Source organism: Leucopleurus acutus (assembly GCF_964270905.1).
Source record: "Leucopleurus acutus genome assembly, chromosome: 19".
Taxonomy (NCBI): domain Eukaryota; kingdom Metazoa; phylum Chordata; class Mammalia; order Artiodactyla; family Delphinidae; genus Leucopleurus; species Leucopleurus acutus.
This window is the reverse complement of record NC_139161.1, coordinates 12821178-12847629: the sequence shown is the minus strand read 5'-3', so window position 1 is coordinate 12847629 and position 26452 is coordinate 12821178. Positions and strand designations below refer to the sequence as shown.

The window sequence follows — 26452 nt, the reverse complement described above, 5'->3', positions numbered from 1 at the left end:
CTTTCTAGATAATGCACAACCATCCTCTACCATTTTAATTTTATGTGTTTCTTTCTCCCTAAATTACACGTGGCTTTTCAGGAAGTCCTATGTACTTATCCACAAAATAATTATTCCATCTCTTATTGTGTCTGAATATAACGCTTAGGAAATACAGGTTTTCAAAATCGACCAACACTAATTCAAACCATGATTAAAATGACCTAAAAACTTCCTTTTCGGTATTTACAAAACAGAGAGGGTAAGCACATATTCACAGGTGAGGGGGGAAAACAGTTCCTCAGGTTCCTTTAGGAAGCGGAGCAGGCCAGAGCAGTTCCTTTAGGAAGTGAGCGTTCCTTCCCTGCACGGCTCACTGAGCTGGTGGCCGGCCACACTCTGACCTCTTCCTCTGTATGGGCTGAGCCCAGCCCTGCCCATTATTACCACCACCTGATTCTTTCATCAGATGTTTCTAGTTCATTTACAGAATTACAGTTTGATCTCAACTGTCTACTTTTGCAGGATCTACTGATGAGTTTGTGAAAGTATAAAGATATCAAGATTTTATCATGTGCCAGGATGAACAGGCTTAAAAGCTGACAATTAAAATGTGGTCACTTATTACAAACCAAGGGAGGCTGATCTCAAAGGACACACCCCAACCGATACTCCTGGGGCAGGGAAGCGAGCGCCCGCAGCGTCCTGCAGACTCACCTGGCACTGTGACTCACCCTCCAGCCCGCCCGCCTACCTGCTCCACCCCCCGGGCCTGCTGTCTAGATGGACCAGGAAAGGCTGGAGCACAGGCTCCCTCGGAACCTGCCAAACTGGACTGAGAAAGCTGCCGGGCATGGCTCCAACGGGCACTTGCTGATCCAGTCCTGGGATGGGCACAGGGGAAGGGGACAAGAGGGGCCTTTCTGAGCAGAAACTCCATGAGGCACTAACTCCAGGGTAAATTAGGAGGGCTGTGAAGCAGGAGTCTCTGGGCTCCCCTGCAAGCTGGTGGTTTCAGCGTATGTAAACTCATCAGTGATTGCTTGGGCGTATCCAAGACGTCAGGGAAATTCAGCCTCCATGGAGATCAAAGGCCCCAGGTGAACCACATGAGTTTCTGCGGACAGACGCTGCCACCAGTACACGCAGCTGTGATCTGTCCCTATTTAAAATGAGTCCCAGCTCAGAAAGCTCGGTGTCCTAACCACCCACCTGCACTCTGTCCCCCCCACATTCCAGTTCCCTCGGGGGCCCCACAGGAGGGCTCAGCCCACCCCTCAGCTGCAAGCAGACCTGCATCACCCTCGTCCAACAGGTGGGCTGCACAGGCCTCCACCCAGCGGGGTCGCTGGTCTCTTCAAAGCCCTCTCCCAACAGGCGCCAGCTCCAGGAAGTAACCCTCTCACCAAAGGGGGTCTTTCCTTTTCTGAATAACGGGGCATCACCCTGAAGTAAGATGTGCCGGTGCCCCTTCAGCCTCCAGAAAAATTGGACAGGAGTATGTGAAGGGCCGCCCACGCCAGGAATCCACGTGACACGCCATGTGAGCAAGGGCCAGGCTTAACACTTACCAGCACTTCTGCTCACCGGCTGGTACTCCGCATTATAAAACCACTGCTGAGATTAGCATTGCAATGGCATCTGCTTTTGGGTGAAAGAGGCTCCCTTCCCAAGCCCAGGGCCTGCACAGAACCCTGCTCTCTGGCCCACGTATGCCAGCAGGGACAGCAGGACTCAGGACCCTATTTCTCTCCAAGTTGGTGACGAGGTCTTGTGACTCTGACGTTCTCACCTACGGGGCAATGAGAAGCTTCTCCCCGAAGCAGAGGACGTGGTGAGTGGTGGCTGCCCACCTCTGGGCCCAATGCCTCTACTGACCCTTCAGCCCTTGGCAATGCTTCTCCCATTGGGCTGAACCAAAGAGAGTCCCTGGAGAAAGCAGGGGCCCAGGTTCCTGCAACCTTCCAAGCTCTCAGCCACAAAGGTTAAACTGAAAAAAGAAGCCTTGTCGGGATGATTTAACTCTGAAATGGGAATGACCATTTGGAGCCAGATTCCCCCACATCTGCTTCTGGCAGAGGCAGCGTGGCATTTGCAGAGCCAGGTCTGGCTTAGCTCCAGGCAAGCGTCCTTGGAGGAGTGGGAAGCCGTGACACTGAATGAGACAGCACCCAACTAAGGGTTCATCATCCTGTGACTGCTGATGTAAACAATGAGCAAAACACACTTTTTTCCTTCATTTTCTAGTTACAGAAGCAACTTCCAAAAAGCGGAGGAGCAGAACAAGAAAGCAGTAGGCAGCGCCTTCCCTGAAGCTGCATTAAACAGCAAACGATCTTCCGTTTGCAGAGCAATGAGAGAGTGGGGAACGCACGCCCGAGGGCAGGAACAAGGGACAAAGGCACAGGCAGCCTGGTCTCCGCAGCCAGGCCTCAGGCCTCGGTACCTCCGCAAGCCTACTGCCCTCCCACCCCACCCATCCCCTCCCAAGGATGGACAGGACCGGAAGGGGTCAGACACCTTTACAACCTCCTGGGAAGCAGTGCGGCTCCCTAAGCAGGGGTCAGAATCCTCAAGCTGCTCTGCAGGCTCCTCCTTCTCGTGAGGGTAAAGACTGAGAAATACAGCCTGGCCACGCATCCAGAGCAGTAAACAGGTCTGAGGACCCTCTCCGGACCCTAGAGTGGCCCACGCCCTCCACGGCTTTCCCCCAGGCCCAGCTGGCGCTCAGAAGGTGGGAGGGACCCGATGCGCGAACCAGAGGAGGATGATGTCAGGACAGAGTTGCCATGCGGATGCTTTGAGACCTGGTGGGGGGGGTCTCCCGCTCTTTTCACGGCACCTCCTTCGTGGCAGGCGGCCTCCAGGACCTGAGAACAATGTTGCAATCCATCTCCTAGGAAAAGCCATCGGATCAGTGTTACAACCATGACTAACCCAGAGGCTGCTGCCATGCTTGGCCACCTCCTCCAGCTTCTTAATCAACAACCAGAAGCAGAGACCTGACCTCCCTTTTCACGTCAAAGGGACTCCAGTCCAACAGGAGACAGGGAAAAAATTAACTCACAACATCACTGTACTGAGGACACATCTGTTTTGAATTTTCCAGGGCACAAACATAGGATCCTAAAAGTAGGGCTCAGGCCCACGCGGGTGGCACAGCCTGCTGCCCTCACTGCTCTGTCCAGGAAACCAGGGGAAATGTATTTTTCCAGCCTTGTGAGGCTGAGCTGGTTTTCACTGCACAGGTGCAGACAGTGAAGCAGGCAAGCCAATGCTGTCACTCCTCCACAGTGATTGGAAAATCATTTAACAGGCTTTACCTTGAGATTGCGGCCACGAAGGGCTTCAGTTCCTGAGGCTCGTAGGCCCGTGCGAAGGCCCAGCACACATAGCAGGCAGCGTCCCTGACGTTGGAGCCCACGCTGCAGGCGCCCCGCTTCTCCTCGTACGTCAGCGCCTTCAGGATCACGGTGACAACTGCACATGGGAGACAGAGACCGTGATGCAGCCAAAGCAGCACTCAGCTCCACAGACGCCGCACCTACTGTACCACAACCCTGCTAGCACCTCAGCCCCAGAGAGGCAGGTGAAAACGTTTCTCAAAAGTTGCCCCAAAACTCCTAGAGAACGGCACGGACATGCCTGCGGGGCCCACCAAAGGGACGCTGCTGGGCCCAAGGAGACACAAAGGGACACAGAGGCCACCAGCAGCAAGGGAAAGGGCTGGCATTTCACGGGAGCAAGACGAGGGTGAGCAGCACCACCTGGGACACCTTCTGATGAGGAAAGAGTATCTGATCCAGAGGACACCGGACCCTGGAGTCCTGCTGTCAAGGGGACCACGAACGATAGACGGGCTTCTAATTCAGCCGCAAAGCAGTTACCAGCTGGTGAGCAAGCTCGGAGGGAGGAGACCCCGTTACACAGGTGTCCTAGCTCTGCTCAGAGGGCGTCTGTGACCTCACCGAGCTTTAGGGCTAAGAACTAGGGTGACAAAGCAAAGCCCATGGTCATTCTGTGCTAACTCCAGGGATAACCCAGATATATTTACTTACCTAAAACACCTGTGATATTTAAAGTAATTTGAAGTACATACAGATTGTCCTTCTGGTTCCATTTTAAAATGTCTCACTGAGTTTTTAATAGTGCACACGTAATTTTTGATTTTATAAAGAGATGAGAGAATTTAAGACACATGGTAAAAGCACTGTAATGTTTAAGGGAGCTGAAATTGTACTGTATTTACCTATTAAATTTATCAGATTCATGTATTTCAAGTATTTGGGAAAGGTTTGCTTATTAGAGACATGTACTTAAAAAGAAAATACAAAACACTCATGCATAGGGTTTTAAAAGTATAAAGGTACTGAATTAATTTTATAAATGAACAATTGTTTAAAGCCTCTTAAAATGATTATAATAGTAAAATGTAATAGAAATAACCCTCAGAAAATTTTTAACTAACAATTCAAAGGTAGAGTATTAATTTTTTTAAATCACACTCAATGAAATTCTCTGAAAGAACATGCTGAAGACTGAACATCAGTTCAATCTACTGATTCAAAACAGACAACAATGCTGCCATAAAGCACACTAAACAGCTCCCACGGTGTTTCGAGAAGTATTAAAAGTGAAAATGAAGGCTTCCCTGGTGGCGCAGCCGTTGAGAGTCCGCCTGCCGATGCAGGGGACACGGGTTCGTGCCCCGGTCCGGGAAGATCCCACATGCTGCGGAGCGGCTGGGCCCGTGAGCCATGGCCGCTGAGCCTGCGCGTCCGGAGCCTGTGCTCCGCAACGGGAGAGGCCACAACAGTGAGCGGCCCGCATACCACAAAAATAAAAAATAAATAAATAAAAGTAAAGTGAAAATGAGTATCTGTTCTGAGAAGATGGCGTGGCTGCACATGCCAGCTCCCGGGCACCAGGGCAGAACCGCTTCCGTGGATCACCATCCAACACTGGGCCACCGAGCACAACAGTGGACGGGCAGGTACAGAACCCACGCCCCCCGGGAGGCCAGGGGTGGGAGCACATTCTTCTATCTGTGCACACGGCCAGAGTCTCCCTGTCTCAGCAGCACCACCCCTCAGGCCACATGTTGCAGACACAGCGAGAGATGTCCAGGGTAGAACTGGAACATGGTAGCGTCCCATGTGGGGCAGGTGGTGCCCAGACAACTCATGCACGATTCTCACGTGCATGAACTGGTGTGAGCGTGTGAAGGTCGATGCATAAGACAGCAGGGGAGATCAACCACTGAACAAAGTGAACAAAGACAGAGCCAGAGAGCCAGCGGTGAGACGAACAGGGTCACAAAATGCGCCAAGTGACCAAAGGCACAGCCAGAGGGGACCAGCCCTCCCTGCGGCAGCCCCACCCTCTCAGGCACATCTGGACTGGGATCTCCCCTGGGTCTGGGCACCTCAATTCTCTCTTCTCTATCTTCTCTCTCTGCTGTAATCTGCAGTCTGAGAAAAGACACTTAAGGTACGGATTTAAGAAAAATGAAGCACCAATTATTTGCACATGCAACTATCATCACAGAAATTATCTTCCAAAGAAATGTACCTAGAAACAGTCTTAGGCAAAGAATCAAAAGAAACAATGGCAGAACTATGAATATTATATACAAATGTCCCCTCTGCCTTTTGCATCTAAAGACTTTTGATTCTCCATAGAGAGCAACAAAAAATAGATTTGATTCTGTACCATTTATTTTGTATACATATGATGGTTACTTTTAATAAGGTTTGTAAATGTTCACATAAATTTACTTGAAATTACACAAAATAAATGTACTCCAAAATAAAAATCTCAGACATTGTGTTATCAGTTATATGCATCTCAACCAGGACTGAGGACCTCAAGAACATGTTTCCTCAATATTAGCAGCACCGCAAGGACACCTGCACTCAAAGTTCTGGCCGGGCACCCACGCTGTGGACACCAAGGTCACTCACGCCTGGAGCTGGCCTTATTCCTCCTCTGTGCAGGCTGAGGACTCTAAACATGGAGCCACTCTCTTGCCAAGTTCTCATGTCTTCAACCCAATGGCAGTACAACACCCCACACGGGATATGCAAAGGCCCCTCAAATTCCACAACGTCTGAAACAAAGCCCATCTCACCCACACATCCCATGTCAGCCAGTGGCCCATGCCCCTCTGGGGCACAGTTCAGGGCACAGTGGTCATCCCAGGGCTGCCCCTCCTTGCTTCCCTGTGTCCAGTCAAGGCCTATCCCACCCATAGCAGCCACACCTCTGCAGAGGACCCCTTCACTCTGGTCCAGCATCTCCCTGCCCAGCCCCTCCATCACTGCTGGACCACTACCAGCCTCAGCCTCTGGTCAGCCTAGTGACTCACCTCAGCACAGCAGAGCCCAAGCTGTCCATGGCTCCCTCTCGTGAGTGCCCCAGGGCCACTACACCAATTCCCCACTGGCCTCGCATCTCTCTTGGCCACAACCAGGTGCATGCCACCCCTCCCACCTGCAAAGCCCCCGGAGCCCGCTCTGCCTGGCATCATACCCTGGGAGCACCAGGCAAACTTCCCTGAGCAGGAGCCACTGAAGCTAACAAGGGTCTGCCTCCGCCAGTCAGCACACCAGGAACTAAGCTCAGCTTTCTGAAAGAGTACCTGTCCCTCTTTGTCTACCTCCTAAAACTGAAGCATACAGTTAAGACTCACAGAGCATGTATACCCAATGTTCACTGAAGCACTATTTATAACAGCCAAGGCACAGAAGCCATCTTAATGTCCAACAACAGATGAATGAATAAAGAAGAGGTAGTGTACATATACACAATGGAATATTACTCAGTCATAAAAAAGAATGCAATAATGCCACTGGCAGCAACATGGATGGACCTAGAGATGATCATATAAAGTGAAGTAAGTCAGACATAGAAAGACAAATATATGATATCACTTACATGTGGAATCTGAAAAATAGTACAAATGAACTTATTTACAAAACAGAAATAGACCTACGGACATAGAACACAAACTTATGGCTACCGAAGGGGAAAGGAGGGCGGGACAAATTAGGAGCTTGGGATTAACATACACACACTACTTTATATAAAACAGATAACCAACAAAGTTATCTACCGTATAGCACAGGGAACTATACTCAATATTTTATAATAACTTTTAGGGGAAAAGAATCTGAAAAAGAATGTATATATATTTTATATATATATATATATATATATATATATCTGAATCACTGGGCTGTACACCTGAAACTAACATGACATTGTAAATCAACTATACTTCAATAAAATAAAATAAAAAATAAAAAGACTCACGGAGCATGTATAAATGCCAAACCAAACCAGAGGACACTACCACAACTGTTTCAGATAAAGCAGTTAAATCTAATTAGCGATTTAAAAATTATCCAAACTTGAACTAAACCAAATCTGTAATGCTTCAAATTGGTCTTCATTTGTCTTACCTGGAAAAGTTCTAGTTTACCTGGAATTACTCCTAGTTTTCTAGTGTTGTTCATATTCACTCTCTGTGTTAAGAGCGTAGCCCATTCATGGCCCAATGCATGTCAAAACTAACAGGCTCTGGCACCTTGAGGGGAAGCATCGCATAAACTCGCTGTCACTGCCGCCCCAGATTCTCTAAAACCGCCACTTTACCCAGCTGCCCAGACACTTCTGGGGAAGATTGTTCAGCAACTCTATAGCCTGAGGGAAATCTGGATGCTAACTGCTGAGTCCCAATTTATCCGTCCATTGGACAAAATCAATTTCAAAATAGACAACTATGAATGACAGCGGTCAGTACTGTCCACTTCTACTTCAGGTGGACGTCGCACCCAACTACTACACTGAGAAATGCTCAGGGCCCCCAGGGAGAAGTCCACCTCCACAGGGACATGGCCCCACCCTCAACCTGCTTGCCTCTGAGGCCCCCCTGAGTGGCTGGGGGAGCCTGACCCCAAGTAATTGTGAGATGGCTCGTGAGGTCGACCAGTCACGAGGAAAAGGACACGCACTGTCATCTGTACCCACTAATAGACGTCTGCCTCAGCACAACAGAGACCCCCGCATGGCTGACTGGCATTTATTGGTGGGAAAATCGGGAGACTAGGAGGTCCAACCATAGGCTCATCTGGCCCACTGCTCTGTCTCAAGGGTCAGGACCTGCGCACCCACCACCCATGTGTGGCTCCAGGTGCCAGTCTTCACTCGCTCCACAGACTCCTTGGCTCTGCTCCCCGGCCCATCCACTTCTCTGTCTCAAGGAATGGAAGAAGGTCAGTTTGTGAGAGGGCAGTGGGAGCTGTATGCTGCACTCGGGCTCAACCCTACTTGAGAGAGAAATGATCGGTGAGAAACGTGGGCTCTGAGTTCTGTGTGGCAAGGTGACCCCCACAAACCCCAACTTTGGTCCCTGGCACCCATACATATGCATGTGATGTCCTTGGGTAGCTGCCTGGCCCTCCAACGACATGAAGGCGCTGGACTTCCCTGTGTCCTCCTGCAGCCTCCCACAGAGCTAGGTCAGAGAAGTAGAGACCCAAGCCCGCCTGGGCCTCAGGGTCTCACTGCCAGCCCTGCCCACCCATGTGGCCATGCTGCTGTAGCTGCCTGGCAAAGCCTCCCTGGCAAGTCCCACCCCAGTCCTTGGCACGGGCAGTTTCAAAATCTTTCTCTCGAAAGCTCCAGTGACCCATTTATAACACCTGCCACAAACATTAGTGCTGAGATCCAAGTGCAGGTGAAGAAGTGCTGCCAGGAATGAACACAGGCCTCGCTGCTGGACTGGGGTCTGAGAGAGAGGACTATGCAGCCACTGACAGCAACGGTGGGACACCTGCCTCACAGTCACTGGAAAGGAATTTGATTTTCATAAAGTAAAACAGCTCAGAAGGAGAGAAAGCAAGATGATGGATTTCTTCAACAAGAAAACTGGAAAGTGGGGCTCTCGGCTCCAATTCATCCCAAGTTGGTAGTAAGTACCGTGCCCCAGGGGTAGAAGGACGGTGTCGGGCCTGCTTCTGCTGCTCCTGGGCAAGGCCCATGGCTGCCCCCGACCTCTCAGGCCTTCACCAGCCTCTTCTGTGCGAAAGTATGCTCTGGGCTTCCAGCTCTGATATCCAGGGACAGGAAGACAAGAGACAGACCAGCCCCAGTCCATGCAGGGTACTGAGCAATCACAGAGCTTTGGGGGAGAAGGTGGTATATGACGTAGAAATAATCTTTGCCCTAAACCTTTATAAGAAGTCATTATCAGAGAAAAGAATTCAAAAACTAACAACTCTCTCCAGATCCAACAGGTTTAAAATACAGAAAACTCTTCAATAGCATTGAACAAAGACCTTTCTCACGGTTCCAATTACACACTGCAAATACATGTCAAATATATAAGATTCCCCAGAGGGCTTCCTTTTGGCAACCCAGAGTCCAGCAATGTAATTTAAATACCCTTCTCTCTAGACAGCATGTCATTTGTCTAACACCAATCGCCTAAGGACAAAGCAGCCTCCAGGTGAGAGAAACGACTTAACCCTCAGAGCACCAAGTCCCCACTTGCAAGGCTTACAAATGCACATCTCCAGAGGTCAGGAGGAACCCAGTGTACTTTTCAGCATCCACAAAAAAATCATCATACAGCCAGCACAGAAGCTATGTGTTTTGATAAGTAATGAATTATACTAATTTAAAAACAAACTCATCACATAAGGAATATCACTGCATGGGGCCAAGTCTCCCAGGATCACTGGGCCATGTCTCCTGAGATGCACTAGAATGATATCTCCCAGGATGCACTGGGCCAAATCTCCCAACACACCCTAGAATAACATCTCCCGGGATACACTTGGCTGAGTCTCCCGAGATGCCTCTGAGCCTGGCCACATGATGGCGCTGTCTGGAGAGCCAACACTCAGACCACGAACCTGCTTGCCCAGAGTCTGAGCCCAGGAAAGTACCAGTTTCCCGGGAGCAGGTGTGGCCATCACCGCAGAACTTCTACTTCATCCACCAGTACAAACAGCCATCATACCTTCCTAAAGAATGCAGTCCAACTTGCTCAGAAAAAAATATGTTGAATTTGCTGGGGGAGAGGAAATGACGGACAGAAAATCTGGTTCCACAGACATGTAGTTTTCGGTTCCCACAGGACATCTGAAAAACTCCCAAAGGCCCTTAGCTGACCTGTGGGCAGCACTGCCAGCCACAGCACCAACCACTCAGACTTGCATGCTGGCCTTCCTTGGAGGGTGAAGGACCCCCGCCCCACAGACACTGGGAGACCCCAGCCAGGGCTCGTCTCCACAGCACATAACGGAACGGGATCTTAGCAGCATCCTGTGCGGTTTGGGGAGGGCCCCTGGTTACACTCTCCCCCAGGTGCCTGAAGCACACTCACCTGCCACAGTGGGAGCATCCATGAAGCCCTCTCCCTTTCCACAGAAAGTCACATGGCTGTGCTGGTCCAAGAGCCCTCCCACGCATCCTCCCTATGAACAAGACCCCCGCCACCACTGCCCACAGCGCTGTGGCTCAGAGCCAAGGCTCAGCTGTCGAGAAGCCAGGAACAGACGCTCTCTCACCAGGTGCTCTGAAAACACAAGTTCCCAGCACATGTGAAGCCCACAGTCCAGGCTAAGTGGGTACAGCCATTACTGTGATGCATATTTAGGCAAGATAAGGACTCTCCTCACAAGAGAAACACAAGGCAAGACAGAAGGAAGTTACTGTTTTAGCCAGAAAAGTCTTGCCTGAGGGCAGGACCTTCTGAAATGCTTAACACGATCACAAAGCAATACTGAGGCAAACAAGAAGCACCTACTCTTCCATCTGATTGTGCCCTATCCCCTCGGTGTACAGGGCAGTTCCTGCCACATCACCTGCTCAGAGGAAGTGATCAGCAAATATTCCTGCATAAAGCATCTCAAACCTCAGTAGATCAATACACTTAAACTTTTAAAGCAAATAACAAACGACGTAAATGTGGTATAATGGATAAAGATGGGATGCCAAATACATTTAAGGAGTTCACATATATCATACGAACATCCCAACCTAAAAAGAGGAGAAACAGCGGATGAAGAAAGTTGAAAAAATGTGAATGTTGAAAATGAGGACAAGAGAGCCATTTCTGAAGATCACACGGACAGAACCTGACTTTCAACGAAATCCCCAGACATGCATGTTGATGCAGCAGGCCATGTGGCCATGACCCACCTTGACCCACCCACAGGGCTGTGGGTAGAACGCCTACAAGCTGACCCTGAACTACCAAGTCCATTGCCAGACACCTGTCCTGAGGAGACAGTGCAGGCACTGGTCTATGCTCAAGCCACTCACCATGGACTCAGGAGGAGCAAGTAACAAAGTGGTGAGGGCAGCTCTGCAGTCAGACGGGCCTGATCCTGTGTGCCTGGGCCTCCGGGGAGCGCCCCCACGTTGCCACGAGAGCCGCACTGCTGCGACCATGGTTTGAAACAGCAGAAATAAAGCCCTGCTATAACGGGGAGGGGGAATGGGAGGTGATTAAATACAACAGAACCATTCAATGCAACTCAAACTGCCACCCAAAATAATATTAAATGACAGGAGGACACTCAGAACCCCCAAGTACACTATACTTAGTCAATGGCTCGTGTGCTGAAACCAGTGACAATCAGTACTCACTCTGGGCCAGGCCCTTGTCCAACTAACCTTGAGAGGTGGGGAACTGAGGCAGAGAGGGACAGCCCAGGACTTGGACTGCAAAGCCAGCCCATGCATCACACTGAGAGATCACGCATGCTCACGACCCCCATCTGCCACAACATCAACAGGGCTGATCTCCAGGCAGCAAGATTCCAGGTTTCCTTAGCTTCTTCTTTATGTCACTGTCCCAAGTGTCCATAATGAACACACATGATCCTCACGATCATTAAAAAAGACAATACAACACTTTAAAATACGGTTCCACACTTTTCCACTATTCAGGGGGCACTGATCCTTCTCAACATCAAACACATTTACTCCATTTAGAAACCATTCCTACGTGGAACATGGATCACAGAAGAGAGGAGGACAAATCAAAGAAGAGTAAACATTAAAACGACCTGTGTGCTCACTTCAGCAGTACATATACTAAAACTGGAATGATACAGAGAAAATTAGCATGACATCACTTATATGTGGAATCTAAAAGATGACACAAATGAACCTATCTACAAAACAGAAACAGATTCACAAACACAGAGAGCAGACTTGGGGTTACCAGGGGAGAGGGGGTTGGGGGAGGGATGGGGTAGGAGGTTGCGGTTAGCAGATGTAAGCTATTATACACAGAATGGATAAACAAGGTCCTACTGTATAGCACAGGGAACTATAGTCAATATCCTATGATAAACCATAATGGAAAAGAATATTAAAAAAAAAAGAATGTATGTACATGTATAAGCAAATCACTTTGCTGCACAGCAGAAAATTAATACAACAGTGTAAATCAACCATACTTCAATAAAAAAATAAATATGAACTACCAAAAAAAAAGGACTTCCCTGGCGGCACAGTGGTTAAGAACCTGCCTGCCAATGCAGGGGACACAGGTTCAAGCCCTGGTCTGGGAAGATCCCACATGCCGCAGAGCAACTAAGCCCGCGCGACACAACTACCGAGCCTGTGCTCTAGAGCCCGCGGGCCACAACTACTGAAGCCCATGCGCTCTAGGGCCCGTGTTCCACAACAAGAGAAGCCACCACAGTGAGAAGCCTGTGCACCACAACCAAGAGTAGCCCCCACTCGCCGCAGCTAGAGAAAGCCCATGCGCAGCAACAAAGACCCAATGCAGCCAAAAAATAATTTTTTTAAAAAAAGAAAAAAATTTAAAAAACAAGAGATCTGACACCAGTTGAGGTGACAGAAAGACAGAAGGTAAGCCCCCCACCACACACAAACGGGTCCTCCTCCAGCCCACAGCAGCCCACCCCACCCTAAGCGGGTACCCCACCCAGCCCACAGTGGTCCCCCCCCCTCACCCTTGGGGGTGGCCATGACAGAATGCCAATAAAGCCGGATGGCTGACAACCTTTGAGGCCATGGATTCCTTGTCGCTGCTACCACAGCATCCACCCAGGTGAGATCGGGCACGTCTTTCCTCCCCTTCAGCTCCCTGGGCTCCAAAGAGGTTTAAGGAAGGTACTGAAAGTCAAAGCAAGTGCCCAATACAGGAAATGCCACTGTGACTGCCGTGGTGAGTTTCCATGAGGCTGGACGAGCAGGTACACTTTCCACAGGAACTCCTGGTTAGACTGTTTATAATAAATATCTGGTGTCTACCCGGTACAGAAACAAACCGTTCTAAACCAGCTGGTTCCAAGTAACCCTTTGAGTAACCTTGGGCTCCATGTGCTCAGCCAGTTTACTCGACCTTCTGCCGTGGGACACAATGCCGAAAACACGGACTTCACATGATCCCAGGTGTCCAAAACTTTAAATAAAGACCTCAGTCAGGAGAGTGCTTTTCTTTAAATAATTAATTTTTACATGTCACTTTTTGGACTGTACTGTAAAATAACCTGAACAAGTATCTTTCCTATTTTAAGAGACAATCTCACATCTTTTTTTAAAAAAAATCAATTAAAATACACCAACATGTTAAGATAGAACATAAGCAAAAGCACCTCCTCTCTTGGGTACAATAACCATCCAAGAGGACAGCGGTGGCTCCCTCCAGAGCCCGGTCCCTCCAGGGTGCTACTGTGGAGGCCCCACCCCAGGACTTCAGGGGGTTAAGATCTTTAACTTGTCATGACTGAGGTCAGGGGTTGACTTTCCAGCCAACCAGTGTGGCCTGGCAGTTGACCTCCTCCTGGTCCAGGTCTGTGCCCATGTCCCCACCATGGCTCGCCCCCTGGACGGCTGACGTGTGGTCATCCCAAGGAGTGGCATGATGGGTCTGTACACTGTGAGACAACTCAGTGCTGGCTGGCACTTCTGACGTGGTGAGGCCGGCTGTGAGTAAAGAGATGACCTCTACAGTACTAGTTCTCTGGCGCAGGGGAAATGAGCTGCCGGTCCCGTGAAATAAAACACAATTTCCATGTGCTATGAAGATGACGCTGAACATGAGGCAAATATGAGAGACTGAGCAACTGAGCCTTCAGGAGGGACGAGAGGCCTCCAAGGAGGAAACGGAAATCATGGGGTCCCCGAATTCCCTACCCCCAGGCCCAGAAACAGGACAACCTGCACCCTCTGCCACCACCACCCACTGAGTAATAAACAGACAACAGGACAAATCGACAGGGCTTCCCCACAGCCACCCTCCGGGGGCCAGCTGGTTCCAAGCAGGCCAGAACAGGAACCGATAGCTGGACCTCCCTCAGGGAGCACTCACAGGGCCATCTGCCCCATCAGCACACTTGGGTGCTCAAAGAACTACTGAAGAAGGACAGGAAGTGTACCCACCGCAGAAGGTGAGCAAAGACAGGTGGACAACAGCAGTGAGGACAATGTCCCGGGTAGACATCGGCATAGGACATAATAGGTTTTATATTCTGAGGACAAACTGCACTTTCCATGAAATCAAGATGCTGGACCCCTTCACAGAGACCTGGAAGAGCAAGTGAAGTTAAAAGGCACATGGAAGGTTCCTCGTCTTTCTCTCCAAGAAACGAGCCCATGAAGAAGACTCCACGGGAAGAGGAAGGACACCGTGCAGCATTCACTTCATTTAAGATGCTCCTAAGGGGCTTCCCTGGTGGCGCAGTGGTTGAGAGTCCGCCTGCCGATGCAGGGGACACGGGTTCGTGCCCCGGTCCGGGAAGATCCCACATGCCATGGAGCGGCTGGGCCCGTGAGCCATGGCCGCTGAGCCTGCGCGTCCGGAGCCTGTGCTCCACAACGGGAGAGGCCACAACAGTGAGAGGCCCATGTACCGCCCCCCAAAAAAAAAAAGATGCTCCTAAGAACAGACTCAAGGAACATTTCCAGCATTGAAAACTGTGATGTGTACATGACAGAGACATTTCTCTGTTTAATCCTGATGGTGCTATGTTAGCTCACTGACCTGTCCCTGACTGTGAACCGGCATTTGAAAGGCTTGAGGACCACACCTCCCCTTGAGTGAGGGTCCCCCGCCCCGAACCACGCCCTTCCTCCCGTCAAGGTGGTACAGGCAGGCATCAGAGTGCCAGCATGTAGAGAGGAGTTGGAGCACAGCCCCCAGAGCGGCCTCCCACCCACACCATCTAGCACACTGCCTTGCACACAGCAGGTAAAAATGTTCTGAGTGAATGAGAGTGTTTCTCCTTCTTTCTCCAACGACGCACATCCCTTGCAATTTTTTAAACTGCTTAAGCCATCCCTCCTGGAAACATTTCCCTAATGTTTCACACAAGCATAATCTTCTTTATAACTGAAGGATAATAGATACCTCTCTACCCCCCCCCCTTTTTTTTTTGTGGTACACGGGCCTCTCACCGCTGTGGCCTCTCCCATTGCAGAGCACAGGCTCCGGATGAGCAGGCCCAGCCGCTCCGCGGCACGTGGGATCCTCCCGGACCGGGGCACGAACCCGCATCCCCTGCATCAGCAGGCAGACTCTCAATCACTGCGCCACCAGGGAAGCCCTCTCTTCCCCCTTTGAAATATACTTACCATCAGCAATCTTTCAGCTTCTCCAAATTTTATGTATACGAACAACAGAGTCTAAAACTTTTGGAGGAAAACCTCTTTCCCCCTTCCCTCGCCCACCTATCACCTAGCCTAAAGAAACTGTGACCACGCATTTGGTCTGGGAGCAAGGTGAGTGCCTGGACACTTTGTGGACGATACAAGGACAGGGACAGGTGGGACCGCGGTCTGATTCTCTCACCACCAGCCCCTGGGCTACTGGGAAGTCACAGAAAGAGATTAAGGTCCAATCCTCACTTCTCCAACCACATTAACAAGCCTCCCAAAGAGGGAGCATGTGAAAGCAAGCAGCTACTCTCCATCCGGGTGACCTGCCCCCACATCCCAGCCACTCTGAAGGAGCAGAAGAGCCGCAGCACAAGGCGAGACTGCCTGCTGAGAAGATCTACTAAGGAGGGCCCCCAGGCCTGGGGTGGCTGCCTGGATGTTTAGAAACCTCCGCAGGTAACTGATTCCTTGGCCACGGTGGGAACCAAGTGCCTTAATCTAGCTCTCGGCTGGCAAACGGTTCCTAAGCTGAACATCACAACATCACCCCACTGCACTAAAAGTCAAATAAAACTGCTTAGAAATAATCCTCAGAAAAATACAACCTTCTACTGACAGACTCCCTTTTAATTTTTTCAACCCTGAAAACCCAAATTTTCAGTTTCTCTAAGATCAAAACATTCTACTCCTTCTAAGTCCCCGACAGGCCTCCCCCGATCTGCGAGGAGGAAGAGCCTCCCAGGAGAAGGGAGCGGGTGGCCCCCGAGCCTCATCCCCACTGGACCCAACCACCCGCCCTGAAGAGCCTGCGGCCGCAGCACACACTTCCCGCTGAGTCAGGGCTATGCATGAGCAGCTGTCACCTCATCAGCAGCGGTGCCGAGCAGCCCCACAGCGCCTGGAGCGCTGCCATCGAACAGGGGCTCTCTCCTCACCCGGCTGTGGTTTATTAAATTCGAACTAGAGGACGCCAAGTGAACCCAGGGGAAGCTGTCACTGGGAAAACACAGGCACGAACCCATCCCACTGATGTCGCCCACACCTGGTCCAGGTGCCCACCGTGTGTCCCAGGGGCCAGGACTAGGGGACAAAGCACTCCCACCACCCCAGAACTGAGGTGAGATGTGAACTCCCATGGGGGCAGCCTGAACCTCCAGGAGGAGGCCCCACCCTCGGCTGACACAAATGTTTCCCACTTTCTCAGTCCCGGCAAAGCCAGAGCATCTCCTGGTTCTCAGTTGTCACACTGGGTGCTGGCTCCCCAAGGGGCCTGCCCAGCCTTAGTCTACGTTCTGTGTCAGAACTTTCTTGTCAAGCCACCTAGATAATGGTTCTTGTCAAATTAAACTCTCGTGATCTCTGAACGACCCTCCTCAGGGAGAGATAACAAAGGCTCTTTCCATCTCTCTGCGCTCCGCCTAGGACACAGCACCAGGGGACCAGTGCCTGTCCGTCCTGTCTCTTTGTCCAAGGCCACGTGAGGGGGCGGGACGGGGGAGGGGAGCTCGGCTGTGCCACTGGCGCAGGAAACGGCCACAGCTGATGACAGAGTGGCCCAAGTACAACAACTTGAAAGAAGCAAAAACAAGCGCTCCGGAGAATTAGAGGCTTAACCAGGAAGTCAGGGACCAGTTCTGCCACTGACTCACAGCCTTGGATTCCCTGCAGCAGTGCCCAGACCTCCACTGGCCCCAAGGGTGTCCATGGCACAAATGTCAGGACTGGCAGGCCTGGAGGACCATGCTGCAGGAGAACCCACCTCACCGAGCTGAGAGTCACTGGACCAGACGTGCGGCCCAAGGTCAGACGGCCAGGACGAGGAAGAAGGGTGAATGTTAGACAACAGGCCACTCGTATTTGATTGATGACACACCCACGCCTGGCTGGGGCCAAGGTCTCTGAAGTTTTCTTCTCTAATCTCACCACTCAGGTCACCGCCTTGGACAGCTGGGACAAGGGAGTGTGGATGGCAGACTTCTAACCACAGGCCGAGGATCTTTCACAGCCAAGCTGCCTGACCTGCCCCAGTGACCTCCCACACTGACCTCCCAGGGTGACGCAGACCCTCAGGCATAGCTATGCCTGCACAGCAGGGAGAGGTCCCACCAGGTAGGGGCAGAGTGTGGCCTCATCCTCCCTTTGTCCAGAAAATGGCAGGTCCCCACCACCACCACGGGCCTCTCCCGATGACGCAGCCCAGGCAGAGCTCCATCCTCACTTCTTCAGCCCCCAAGCACCTCCCTGCTGCCCGCTGCACCCCCGCAAAGATCTGGACCCACCTCAGGGCTACACTTCGACTCCCACAGCACCCAAGCACACGGCAAGCAGAGAACCCTGCAGCAGGGCCTGGCCTGCCACGCAAGAAATCAGGCCGGTGCGTCTTCTCCTGGAGTGACCGCTGGGCTGCTCCCCAGGGCACTCCTGCAGCCTCACTTGCTGAAGCCTGGGACCAGGGTCCCACCGGCGTGTAAGGCAGAGCAGCAGCCCCACGGCTTTCACGGTGGGGGCCGGGTAGGGAAGCGCCCAGGGGGTTCCTTTGGCAGCGAGAGCCACTGTGCACCAGGCAGCCTCACCCATGGGGGCAGGGGGCGTGGGGCAGCACGGAGAGGGCACGGCTACCTCACCCCAAGCACACTATACCAACCTCATCCTGGGGCCACATGCCCACCCAGATGTGTCACCAGGAGACCTGCTAACACGCTACTTTCATGAGCAGACCTGAAATTCAAGTGAAATGGACCCTCTAGCTGTCTTTCCTGTGTAAGTAACTCCCCAGTCAAGTCGGCCAACCTGCACTGGACTTTAAACACCAAATGGGCCTGCTGCTAGCAGGAAACAGATGATAAAATTAGGGAGGTATAGAAATAAATTACTTTAGTAGGCAAAGGGTTTTCCCAGGTAGCAAGGTTTCTCATTAATAAATCCAGAAAAAGATTTTCCATTAAAATAGCATAAATATTATCAACATGTCTAAAATAATGAACTATGTGGACAGACATTACTTTCTGAGCACACTGTATATAACACACAACCAAATCACTTTATATTCATAAATGTCACAATCTTAGTTTTGACCCAAACTATGAATTTCAACTCTTAAATATAACATAGGTAAAGCCATATTATACAGGATGTTTTGTAATTTGCATGGCTTCTATACATGTGTTAAGTATAAATTCTAAACACATACCACTTAGAAATGCATAATACTTCTTTCATCAAACTATAAATTCTTTCATAAACAATCTCAATTCTAATTAAAGAAGTATCAAATATTTAAAAACAAAAAAATTAAAGATACCCTTTAAAAACCCATACACGTGCGTGTGTGTATATGTACATATACAAATACACATTCACACCCCAAAACTGCACACGTAAAAAGAACTCAAATGAAAGAATTAAAACAATGGTAAGGGGGATTTCTTTGGCAGTCCAGTGGTTAAGACGCCACGCTTCCAATGCAGCAGGTGCAGGTTTGATCCCTGGTCGGGGAACTAAGATCCCACATGCCTCGTGGTGCGACCAAAAAAAAAAAAATGGTGAGGGAATTCCCTGGCTGTCCAGTGGTTGAACTTCCGCACCTTCACTTCCAAGGGCAGGGGTTTAATCCCTGGTCAGGGAGCTAAGATCCTGCAAACCTCGCAGTGTGGCCAAAAAAAAAAGTGAAATTTTTACATCAAAAATGACACAATATAAGATCAAGAAAAATACACAACCACAGAATTGCTGAAAATATTTGCAAACTGTCTACCTGATAAGGGTCTAGAATCCAGAATATACAAAGAGCTCATACAGCTCAACAACAAAAAGACAAACAACCCAATTTAAAAATGGGCAAAGGACTTCAATAGACATTTCTCCAGAGATATACAAATGGTCAACAAGTATATGAAAAGATGCTCAACATTATTAGTCATTAGGGAAATGCAAATCAAAGCCATAATCAGATACCCACTAGGTTGGTTATAATTTTTTAAAAAATGGAAAATGACAGGTGCTGGTAAGGGTGTGGGGAAACTGGAACCCATGCCCTGCCAGCAGGAACGTAAAGCAGCAGCATACTCACAGCAGCCAAATCTCCATTAGCTGACACATGGATAAACAAAATATGGTCGGTCCTTATGAGCTGAATTGTGTACCCCAAATTCACATGTTTTAGTCCCAAGCCCTAATATCTCATAATGGGACTGTATCTGGAGATGGGGCTTTTAAAGAGGTAATTAAGGTAAAATAAGACTACCCGGGTGAGCCCAAATCCAACAGGGCTGCTGTCCTTATAAGAAGAGGCGCTCAGGACACAGACACAGACCAAAGGGCGGACCATGCAAAGACACAGCAGGAAGGTGGCCATCTGCAAGTCAAGGAGAAAGGCCTTGAAAGAAACAATCCTGCCAGCACCTTGATCTCAGGACATCCAGCCTCCAAAACTGTGAGGATAAATTTCTGTTGTTTAAGACACTCAGTCTGGGTACTTTGTTATGGCAGCCCTAGCAAACCATACTGTGGAGTATTCTTCGGCCAAAAAATGAAATGAAATACTGACACGCGCTTACAACATGGATGAACCTTGAAAACATCATGCCAAGTGAGAGAAGCCAGTCACAAAGGACCACATGCTATATGATTCTATTTATCAGAAACAACTAGAATAGGCAAATCCATAGTGATAGGAGGTAGATTAGTGGTTGTGCAGCACTGAGGAGGATGGAGGTTTCAGGTGACAGCTGAGGGGCATGGGGTTCCTTTTGGGGTAATGAAATGTTCTAGAACTGATTGTGGTGATGGTTGCACAACTCTGTGAATAAAAGCCATCGATTTGTACACTTTAAATAGGTGAACCATACGGAATATAAATTATATCTCAACAGACCTATTTTTAAAACCTCATAGATAGGTAGTTATTATCCCAATTCATCAAGAAGGATACCAAAGCACAGATAAGTTACCTTTCTACCTCTACCGGGGTCAATTTTGGTAAGTTATATTTTTCTAGGACTGTCTATTTTGTCTGAGCTATCAAAGTTATCAGCAAAAGATATTCTGGACATGTGGCCTTTATTCTCCACAGGACCTGTCTCACAGCCCCCATCCGGGTGGTCTTACTATTATTTATATGCTTCCCCTCCTGCTCTGTCAATAAGCCGGAAGTCTCTCAGTCTCTCTCTTTGGTAGGCCTTTTGGCTGTTGATCCTTGTAGACCTGTGTCTTCTCCCTCACTCATTTCTCATGCTCCCCTCACTGTCTCCTCACCTCTTCCCTCACTCCTTCCTTGGCAGTTTGAGCCTTTCTTCTCTTACAATATTCTGGGGCGGCAGGGGAGGAAGGGTCAGCAGCAGTTTCTACAAAGGGCCAGAGCCCAAGCATTCAGGCTTTGCAGACCACTGGCTGCTTCCCTTTTCTTTTTTTTAAAACAATGTTGAAAAAAGGAGAAACCATTCTTGGCTCCAAGGCCATACAAAAACAGGCCAAGGCCAGCTTGGGCCCGCGGGCCATAGTTTCACAACTCCTGCTTAAGGTTTTAAATTTCCCTGTAAGTACACTACTAGCTGCATCTTGAGAGTTCTGATACATAATAGTTTTGTTACTGTTCATGTTTACCTTTAAATTTTTATTATAAAATTTCTATTGGGATTTCTTCTTTGATTCATGTGTTATTTAGAAATCCATATATTTTCAAACTAAAAATTCACATCATACCTTTATCCTTCTGCATCTGACTTTTAATTTTATTGCTTTGTGGTCAAAAAATGTAGTCTGTACACCAGTGGTCCTCTGAAATTTCTTGAGACTTGTTTTATGGCCTTACTAGTAAACGTGCAGCATTTGTAAATGTTCCTCTGTGTCTTAAGATTGCATCCCCTCAACCACAGCTGCAGAGCCCTACACAAACCCACGGAATCAGGCCTGTTTTTCTGTTGTCTAAGTCTTAGACACAAGGCTCCCTGCTATTCTATTTCATCCCACTATTCTATTTCATAAATGAACTGTCAGCAATCAAGAGAGGTGTTCTGAGCTCTCAGGAGGACACCAGATTCGTCCACTTATCCCTGCAACCCTACTGATTTCTGCTTCTCACAGCCTCAAGTTTCACGGGGAGTCAAAGCCCCAGGGCTATGTGCACCACCTTGACGGGGATGAGCCCAGGCTGAGGGACTCACTGGAAGCCTGCTCCAGGCTGTCCCCTGAGTCCTGGACAAGCATCGTAACCAGCTGCCTCAAAACAGGTGGAGTAAAAGGCAGTCAATGTAAAATTACACAAGAAAAGCACACACATGAGGGAGAGTCTGCAGACACCACAAAAGGATCAGAAGCCCAAGCACTGTGGACAAAAAACAGAACCTAAGAGACAGTATCGGAAATACAGGCCTAGAATATTAAACACATAAAAAGAGGAATGGAAACCATAGTGAAGAAAAGAGGAAGATTTGAAAAAGAACCAAAACAATGTCTGGAAACAAAAGGGAAAAGGATTCATGCTGTGGATGGCTTTCGACAGTGACCTTGGGGGCCTAGCTCGGGAAGTGAGCCCAGCCAGCGGAGCTTTGCGACACCACACACATGAGGACCGGCAGCCGGAGTCAAGCAGAACAAGGGAACGAAGGGGGCCTGCCCTCACCGTCTTTAGTCTGTTCACGGCTCTTTTATTGCTAGGTTTTCACTGACGTTATTTGTAGCATGAGACAAAAAAAAAAAGTCTGTGCGCTAATTTTTCTCCTTGTCCTTGTTTACTTTAACCAAGTAACTTCTACACGTGGTTGTAAACATATCCAGAGATGACAGGTAAAAAGCACCTTTTAAATACAAATTCAGGGAATTCCATGGCAGTCAGTGGTTAGGACTCCGCACTTCTACAAGCAGGGAGCACGTGTTCAATCCCTGGTCAGGAAACTAAGATCCCACAAGCCACGTGGCATGGCCAAAAAAAAGATGTTTTTAATTTAATGAATAAATACATACATACATACATACAAATTCAATAAAAGGAGATAAAGTGCCACATGACCTGCCCCTGGAAAACCGTAACCAGCCCAAGGAGGGATGAGTGAGGACCCTGAAACACAGGCATAATACTGTCAGGCAGACAGAGGGGAAGAGGTGAGGAAAGCTGTGAGAACCCTCTAATCTTGGCCCAAGGTCACAAACCTGAATCAGTCTCCCAGCCAAAGACAAAACAAGCCAGAGCTCACGGTTTCAAGTTTCACTTCAGACACAGAAGCCACAGCCCAGATCACACTGGGCTCCAAGACCCTGTCCAAAGCAGAACCCCTCCCCCGCCCTGGCCCCCACGCGGCTTCCCGAGCCAGGAGGAGCCCCGGGTCCAGCTCAGCTCTGCTAGGTTCCACACCTCCCTGGGGGAAGGCGTCATTGGGGAGGAGTCGCGGGAGCTGCAGGCACTGGAGCTGCAGGCACTAACGCTGCCCACAGGCCACACACACTGAAACCGGCAGCCCCACCAGACACTGGACAGCCTGGCGGGAAGGAGGCCGGTGTGCTCCCCTCCGAAACATAAAGTAGTTCCAGTTCCATAAATATTCAAATAGTGGCATTACTAGAATAATAAGAAAATTAAAATTCAAGGAATGTATTACACATCTCAGACTTCAAGTTACAAATGAATTCCTCTGCCTCATCATCAAAGGAAGGTAAACGTCCAAAAATAAAACTTTCCCCGAACACTCTCACACCCCTTGGCCTGCCTCATCAGACAGCTAAATAAACTCTACTTTCATTTCTATTTTTCAACTGTTTGATAAGCAAAAATAGATTGATACCCTCAGGGTTTTTTTTTTTTAATGAGAAACCAAGTACATCACCTGAGAAAGACGACCATGGTTCCAGCTCCCGGCTCAGCTGGCGTGTGCCCCATGCTCCCCACACTTGGTCTCATGGGCCCAGCTCTCATATGTGCAACAGGGGAGGACCCTGAGGGCCTGGTGGGCTCAAGCCCAGCCCCAGCACAGACCAAGCTCAGCTCGAGCGAGGTCCCAGGCGCCAGCCACCTGTGGGGCCCGTGGGGGCAGCCTCCCGGCACACGCGGGCTATACCAGGACAACAGTCCCCCCGCCCCACTGCCGGCACCTCTGAGCAGCACAAGTCGGGGGCAGGAGCCGACGAGCAGACAGGCTGCAGGGCCAGAAGAGAGCCCAGGAAAGCGGCAGGACCCTCCAGGGCAGGGCCTCCCCTCCATCGTCAGAAAGATCCTGCCTTGACCAAGACACAGAGGCCAAATGCCAGCAGCAGAGCTCGGCACCAAGACGCAGGCAGAAAGGAGGACGTGGGAACAACGCAAGTCCCAGGGAGAGGAACCAAGCAGGAGGGGCCCAAAGTGGGGCCACCTCAGGACCAGTCCCCCTGGACAGGCTGCTCCCTGTGGGGCCCCAACTGGAAACGAATTATAGTCGAGGGACCCTGATGAGCACACGGGCCTGAGGCGCGAAGCAAGAGTGGGTGCGGGGCAGGGTGGTCAGCACAGGGCGGGGGGCAGCAGGGGACAGTGTCTGTCCTCGTCCCCCGTACTCATTCTCCAACCAATGAACAAAGGCCTAGTGAGCAAGTGTGTGTACTCGTGTGCACGTGCATGAGTGTAAGCTGCCATGAAAGACACAGGTGCCCTGCCCTCCAGCAGTCCCACCACCCACGTCCCCCAGGGGAGCAGCATCCTGCCTGCTGGCCTGAGCCCCACCACATCTCACGTGACCCACGAAGGTGGAGCTCACGTCTCAGGGGAGACCCTGAGAGACAGTCTGGGCAGCTAGGTGCCCCTCAGCCTCAGGAACCATCCCCTGCTCCCCTCCTCAGGGGCCCTCCCCGGCGCCATGAGGACAGGACCTTTCAGAACGTGTGTTCGTCTCAAGAACTTAACGAATGCCATCTCGGAAGCTGCCTAGGACTTACTGTCTCTAACAACAACCAAAATTAGAGAAATTGAAATGATGCCTTGAATCTTCTGTAGAGTTTTCATTTCCTTTTCCTTTCCTCTGGATGCTGCACCCCAAAAGGAGTGCTAACAATTAAAATTAAAACTAACTTGTATTTACTTGTAAGGTCAAAAGTATAAGCAATCTGCTACCTTCATCAAAGATGTTTTGTTCTGTGACGCATATCATTCCCAGCAGACAAATGCAATTCGGTGGGATGTTGTAATTAACCCATCAGGTTCCAAAGAAAACCCATGAGTAGAGGCCTCCAAGGTACCTTCTACAGAGGGGAAGGCTGACGCCCAGGTCAGGTAATTGCTCCAAGTAACAGGAGGACGAAAGAACAGAGCCAAGACTCGAGTGTCTTAGCAGCAGCCACAGAGCACAAGTCCCCGATCCAACTCAGACACGACCATCCCTCTCCCAGTGCAACCTTCCCACTGCCTCTAGGACTCTGCTCTGTCATCCTTCAGGCTGGGTGACCTCGGCCAAGTTACTTAACCTCTCTGTGCTGCTTGACTCTGCAAATCAGGCTAACAGTTCTCATTTTGAAGAGTTGTTGCAGTGATTAAACGGATTAACACTGATAGAATGCTTATTTAGCACAAGGCCTTATACCTAGTAAACACTCAATAAGTGCGTAACCACCCCCCACCCACCCCTGCAAGAGAGTGAACTCTTTCTGGCGATGGCAAGCAGGTGAAGGAGGGGTCACACTGAAAACAGAAAACCTTTGTGAACAAAATGGAGACTACAGGGAGAACCACACTACCTGCCCAAAAAAACATCATTAAAATCCTCAGAGAGGGCTTCCCTGGTGGCACAGTGGTTGAGAGTCCACCTGCCAATGCAGGAGACGCGGGTTTGTGCCCCGGTCTGGGCACACGTGCCGCGGACTGGCTGGGCCCGTGAGCCATGGCCACTGAGCCTGCGCGTCCAGAGCCTGTGCTCCACAGCGGGAGAGGCCACAGCGGTGAGAGGCCTGCGTACCGCGAAAAAAAAAAAAAAGTCCTCAGAGAAGTAAGAGAAGCTATTGCAACTACTACCTAAGAATAAGATACTAAGGAAGGAACACTCAGAGAACCAGCATGAACTCTTGGAACCCAAAAATAATAATAGCAGAATAGAAATACTTAAAAGAAGGGTCGAAGAGAAAGCTAAGGAAAATGAGAACACTGAGGACAGAGAAAAGAGCCTGCAGGAGAGAAGCAGTGGCATGTGGAGAATCAGGGAATCACCATTTATACAAAATTCTACAATAGGTAAAACTAATCTATGAAGGAAGAACATCCAGCCAGCGGCTGCTTCCGGGTGGGGTGATCATAACGCGCCACTTCCCAGCGGGGGGTATGCTCAGGACTCAGGGAATGGTATTCTTGGGATCTGTGCCCTCATCACATGTGAATTCTACCTTTAAAAGAAGACGTGTGAACAGTTAATAACAAGCCTAAGGGGTTCAGGGGTAAAGTGAGTGATGTCTGTCACTGACTCTGAAATGCAGCAAATACTTGAGATGGATCGATGCGTGGATAAGGCGAGGGAATGTGGAGAGCCATTAGTGTGGTAGGGCAGAGGAAAATGTTCACTGCATAACCAGCGCTGGGTGTCTGAGCATTCACTGTCAAATTCTCACAACTTATTTGTATGTTTGAAATTTTTCATATTAAAATGTTGCGGGAGGCCTCTTGCCTTCCAAGATGGCCCACACCCTATGGAGTGTGTATCTCCCTGAATAAAACTTCCTTCACTTTACTATGTCTTGCTCTTGAATTCTTGCCTGCACAAAGCCAAGAACCCACACTGGGCGGCCATCCCAGGGACTCAGACATGACTTGGGACGTGACCATCCTCTCGCACCCCACTCTCTTTCCTGCAACACGTCTTTTCTGGCACCCAATGCGGGG

General features: G+C 49.8%; 1 protein-coding gene across 2 annotated transcripts in view; it reads right to left on the bottom strand.

The window, feature by feature from the left end:
- Positions 1–26452, bottom strand: part of TBCD (tubulin folding cofactor D) — a 177329-nt gene that overhangs the window by 73090 nt on the left and 77787 nt on the right. For both annotated transcript variants that reach the window (XM_082861645.1, XM_082861644.1), the window contains exon 14: positions 3303–3459. In XM_082861645.1, coding sequence (XP_082717771.1) covers positions 3303–3459 — 157 coding nt within the window. The remainder of the gene's footprint in view (positions 1–3302; positions 3460–26452) is intronic.